Raw genomic sequence first — 5,743 nt, 5'->3', positions numbered from 1 at the left:
TCCCCCTCCTCCATATCTTCCTCCTCCATCTCCTCCTCCTCCTCCTCCATTTCCCCCTCCTCCATATCTTCCTCCTCCATCTCCTCCTCCCCCATCTCCTCCATTTCCCCCTCCTCCTCCTTCTCCTCTATCCCCTCCCCATCTTCTCCTCCATCTCCTCCTCCATCTCCTTCTCCCTCCTCCCTCATATTAGAAATGGAGCCCGGGGTCTTGAGTGTGCTTCCCACCCAGCCCAGATTCATTCTTGAGGGATGTTGTCCACCACTGTTTTCTGTAGCCATGAGCACACCAGCCTTCAGAGTAAAGTGTGGGGCAGGACACATGGGCATGCCAGGCAAACTGAAAGGTCAGGGACACAGGCACAGGACACATACTAACTTATTTTTTCAGGGAGCCAAAGGAGGGGAAATTAACAATCAATAGGCAGATACCTTCAGATGCTGCCCTTTGTTTCTCCTGAAATGCTGGTGATGAACCCAGTACCTTTACATGTGCCAGAAAAGGGCTCCATCACAAAGCTGCTCACCTCGTCCACACCCCTCCAGCTCCTTACATGCTTTCTGATGATGTGACCCTCCACTGCTCAGATCTAGCTGCCCCATCACACTTCTCAGTGTTAGCAAACTCTGTGCCTCTGCTTTTGTTCTGGTGATCTGTTGAAACAAGGTCTCACTATGTAACCCAAGGCTGACCTGGAACTGTCAACAATCCTCCTGCCTCAGCCTCACCCCTTCTTCCACCCTGAATCCTGGGATTACAGCTATTTATCATCACATCCAACCCAACCCCTAGTGTTTCAGGGGATGTGTATGTGTGTTTTTGTTTTTGTTTTGCTCTTGTTGTTTGAGACCACGGCTGATGGTGCCTGAGAGCAGTTTCTGCAATGCTGAAAATGCCCTGCAAGCTATAGCCCTCACTCTGTAATGCACTCTTTCTTCAAGTTCTCAACCTACTCTCCTGCCTCGGCTTCCCGAGTGCTGGTATTGGAGGTGTGTGCCACAATAGTGGAGGGGATGTGCTGGGTGTGGACACAAATGCCAGGTGAAGGGCATGGAGGCCTCTGTCCCTCTCCACCTTATTGTCCTGAAGCGGCAGCTTTGACTATAGCTGGGCTGGTGGCCAGCAAGCCTCAGAGGTCCTGTTGTCCCCGCCTCCTGTACACTGGGATCATAGGAGCTTGTAGCCACACCTGGCTTTCTGTGTGGGTGCTGGGATTCGAGCTCACATCTTCATGCTATGCAGCAAGGACTCTTTCCCAGAGCCATGTGCGCATAGCCCTTCCTGATTACCCTTTAACTGAGATGGGATTGGCGCAATATAAAGTGAACCTCGTGAAAGTAAAATGGTTCTTATTGTATTAAGCCATCCTGCCTCTCTAGTTCCACAACATTCTATCAGAGGCCCATCCCTATCAGCAGTTGCTGATCCCTTCCCTACCTTGAGTCGACTTCCTGTCTCTGGATTCACTGTGACATCTGAGCCCCATGTCCATTGATCCTCAAGGTCCCTTGATGCTGTGGTGGGAGTCAGAGCCCTGCACCTGTTCATGGTTAACTGACATTCCTGCCTAAGGACAGACACCATGTGTGTTTACACTCATCTGTTTGGATCCTTGTGGTAACTAGGGCCCCCTCACCCACAGGGCCAGGCTCTGTCTTGGTCAGGACTGTACTGGACTTGCAGTTCCATTCTAGGACACTAGAGAGAGCTGTGTCCTCACAGGTCCTCTCAGCACTTAGAAAGTGGGTGACCACAGTCCCCAGTGTCCCCTCTCTTCAAATTAGTCTGGTCTGCTTCCTTCATCCAAACAGCCAAGATGTGACTCAGACCAGTGAGGGTCAGGGTTGCGCCAGGGAACCCTGTCATGGAGAACCCACTTCTGACCTTAGCTCCTGGGCTTGAACTTCATATTCCCAACTGGGTATTTCTAGTGTGCACGTGTGTGCGCTCTTGTATGTGTGCTCATGTGTGTGTGTTTGTGTGTGTGTGTGTGTGTGTCTGCCTGCCTGCCTGTCCATCCATATGTGTTGTCTCTGTGTGTATCTGCACATGCCACTTCTGCCCCTGCCCCTGCCCCTGCCCCTGCCCCTGCCCCTGCCCCTGCCCTGTGTCTGCATCTCCATGGGTCCCAGCATGCTGCCATAGCCAGCAGAGTGGGACAGCCAGCCAGGTCATGGTTCTGAAGGGGTCTTCCCTGGTGCTGAACTCCAGTGGGTCTGACACTCCTATTGTCTGTTGCAGAGGGTGCTGGTCCAAGCTGCAGGCTCCACTCCCAAGGGTACCCCGATGCAGACACTCACCCTCCCCAGAGTCCAGCCAGTGCCACCACAGGTAAGGACACCCCATGAGCACGGAGACTTGTGAGCTCTCTGCAGTTGTGTGCAGCCTCCTGCCTGTGAGTCGTTCTGCTGTTGTCACAGTGTCTACAGTCACGGGAAAGTTCCAGAAGCTCTGGTAAAAGAAAAAATTGACTTATCACAGGCAAGTGCAACAAGCCAAGGACGGTGGCTTCTCTTTTGTTCTCAGTGGCACAGTGCCTGCTGCAGCTGTCCAGAGAGGCTGCTCTGTAAGGATGGGGCAGGCCTCTCAGGTGGTCTTTCCTAGAAAAGGCCAAGAATGTGACTATAACAGCCAAACAGCCATAGTGATGTATGGGAGGGGCAGGGTGCCAATAAAACTTTATTGACATAAAGGTATGGCCACCCTTCCCTTCTGAAGGAACTGCCTGGCACCTAATGGGTGATAGTGAGTGACTGTGTTGGGGAGTGGAGAAGGTTTGCAGGGTTTCCAGAAAGCACCAGGGGCATCAAGGGGTTCCCAGGACCTGGCCATTGGCTCTGTAGGAGGAGGGCAAACAAAGACTAGCGTGGGAGCCAGAAGTTTTACCCACTCTGGCTGTGGTCTGGAACTGTCCTCTTAATCTGGGGCCTCAGGCCTCCCACTGAGCTCCTGTCTCCTGCTGGGCTCAGGCTTCCCTCTGGTCCTCTCCCTGGGGACTCCACGCAGAGCACAGAACACCCAAGCTGTGGGAAGGCTACTATAGTTTGGGATCCCAGCTCAAGATCACAGAGCTGCTTCCCCACAGCCTGGCCAGGGAGAGGCTGAAGTCGGTGCCACAACATGCTGGACATTCTTTGTACAACACAGGCCCAGGGCTGTGCTGCCCCTCGGAGTGGGGGGAGGGAGAAGAGGGAAAGGGACGTTGTCATGGGTGCTGGTGTCCTCCCCCCCCCCCAGGCTTACCTCTGTTTCTAGCCCAGTCCCCTGTGTGACCCACACTCACTTCTCATTGCAGGTGCAGCACGTGTACCCCGCGCAGGTGCAGTACGTGGAGGGTGGGGACGCTGTCTACGCCAACGGAGCCATGTACGTGTGCTCTGTGAGAGCCCTGATACCCCACAGACTCACAATTCCAGTGCTCCCTGTGGGACTGGTGTGAAAGAGGTTGAGCTCCCCACAGTCATTCTCTCTCACCCCCAACCTCAGAGGTCCCGGGTCAGGGCCACGGCTTTTGTGTTCTTGGCCTCTAGAATACTCAATAAAAATATCAAACCGGAGCTGGTGAGATGGCTCAGTGGATAAGAGCACCCAATTGCTCTTCCGAAGGTCCGGAGTTCAAATCCCAGCAACCACATGGTGGCTCACAACCATCTGTAAGGAGATCTGACTCCCTCTTCTGGAGTGTCTGAAGACAGTTACAATGTACTTACATATATAAATAAATAAATCTTTAAAAAAATATATCAAACCAAGTCATAGGCCCCTGAGAGTGATAAAACTTGGGTCCATCCAGACCTTTGAGTTTCCTGAACTGTTGACAAAACTTATTTTCCAGTTTTTAAGATATTCTGGAACTTTCTAGAATTTTCTTGTATCTTTTGTTTGTGTTAATTTGTGTGTAGTGCAGATGTGTGAATGGACATATGTGAGTGCTCACGTGTGTACATGTGTTAGTGTACACAAGTGCTTGTGAGTGCAGTACCCACTGGAGCCAGCAGAGGGTGTTGGGTCCCCAGGAGCCGGAGTGACAGGCAGTTGTGAGCTACCACGTGGGTGCAGAGCAGAGGGCTCTGTTAAAGCCCATCATCTCCTTTAGATCTCTCCGTAGCATGATTAGTTATAAAATGGTGACGCTTTCTCTCCCACAGCCGAGCTGCCTACGCCTACAACCCAGACCCTCAGCTTTACGCCCCTAGCAGCGCAGCATCTTACTTTGAGACTCCAGGTGGCACTCAGGTGACGGTGGCAGCCTCATCCCCACCTGCAGTTCCCTCCCACGGCATGGTGGGCATCACCATGGACGTCTCAGGGACCCCCATTGTGTCTGGCGCAGGAGCCTACCTCATCCATGGGGGCATGGACGGCACAAGACACTCTCTGGCCCACACTGCACGATCCTCACCTGCCACGGTATGTACAAAAGCCCTGTGGCCAGCGGGTAGCCCTGCTAACCTCAGCAGCACCCAGCACTCAGGTAGGTGAGTAGGAAGGACCAGGTCCATGTTCTGCCAGCTGCTGAGGGAAAGAGGCAGCTGTGCCAGTAAGAAAAGACAAAGGCCTTTAGGATTGGGCCCTGTAAGATGTTGGGAGCAGAGTGTCCTCTTCTGGTGGTCCTGCTGCTGTCCTGGTCATTACTATCCTCACTGTCAGCCTCCCAGAGCCACCTCCAGATGGAGGATACACCCTGTGGGGACACAGCCTCCTGTCATAGCTCACTGTTCACCTACCTTAAATATAGTTGTGGTTTGGACTTTGGAGTTTTTGTGGGGAAAGGGGAGTTGAGTCAGAGTCTTGCTGTGTAGCCCAGTCTGGCCCAAAAGTTGACCTCAATCCCACAATCCTCAATCTCCCAAGTACCCAGCTATGTCTCATGTTTCAATGTTTATTTTATCACTTTGTAAATTAACATGAAGTCACATGGTTCTTTGGTGCAGAGCCCTGAAGGACTTGTGTGTGTGTAAGTTCCTGCATTCCTGTGGCACATTCCTCACCCAAACGAAACATAACAAAACAAAGCCCCCTTTCCTGCAGTGCTGGCATCAAGGGGTCTGTTCTCTGTCGTCATGCTTGACACCTGTGGGCTATCAGAGATGGAGTCACAGTGGCTGTTTCTTGCCCTCAGCATGTGGCCTTCAAGTCGCCTTTAGTGGGTAGTGGTGTAAGCCCCAATTCTTCCTTGTATCCCCAGCTGGAGGCCAAGTGGAAAGCCCCTGGCTTGGGAGCCTGGTGAAGAAGTCAGGCCAAGCCATGGGTGTACGGTTGCCCTTCTCTGGGGTAGACCCCTCTGAGTGGGGTTGCTGGCTCCCTGCACAGTCTCCATCATTCCCTATTCCCTGGAAGTCCACTGAGCCACCTTGTCAGGGCATAAGAGACACTTCCTTGTCAGCACTTGGAGTTGTCGACACTTTTTCACATCCCCATCCTTTAGGTGTGCCATGGAATCTCCGTGGTGGTAATTGGTGTTTCCTCTCTAGCTGGGAGCAGTGGACAAGTAGGAGCTCACTAGCTTGCTCTGTGTTGAATGTTACTTTAGCTGTCTGCTTTCTGCTCAGCCAGGCTGGCGTTGTCCAGCTGGGTGTGGAGAAATTCCCATGTCCTGGAAACAAGTCCCCATCAGATGCACAATTTGTTAACATTTCCTGAGTCTGAGCTTTCTTTTTTAATTATTTAAATTACAGGGTCTCTCTTGACCCTGTCAGTGTACAGAATGGTTTTTCCGTATTTGTTTTTGTTTTTTTTTTTT

At 52.2% G+C, this 5,743-nt stretch overlaps 1 protein-coding gene across 3 annotated transcripts in view; it reads left to right on the top strand.

Annotated features, from left to right (window-relative positions):
- The window catches only part of Rfx2 (regulatory factor X2), a 55,783-nt gene that overhangs the window by 23,411 nt on the left and 26,629 nt on the right, over window positions 1–5,743 (top strand). For all 3 annotated transcript variants that reach the window (XM_021149747.1, XM_021149744.1, XM_021149746.2), the window contains exons 3-5: window positions 2,242–2,331; window positions 3,296–3,366; window positions 4,149–4,410. In XM_021149747.1, the coding sequence (XP_021005406.1) occupies window positions 2,242–2,331; window positions 3,296–3,366; window positions 4,149–4,410 (423 nt within the window). The remainder of the gene's footprint in view (window positions 1–2,241; window positions 2,332–3,295; window positions 3,367–4,148; window positions 4,411–5,743) is intronic.

The sequence above is a fragment of the Mus caroli genome, chromosome 17 (genome assembly GCF_900094665.2).
Source record: "Mus caroli chromosome 17, CAROLI_EIJ_v1.1, whole genome shotgun sequence".
Lineage (NCBI taxonomy): Eukaryota > Metazoa > Chordata > Mammalia > Rodentia > Muridae > Mus > Mus caroli.
This window is presented reverse-complemented; position numbering and strand designations above follow the sequence as displayed.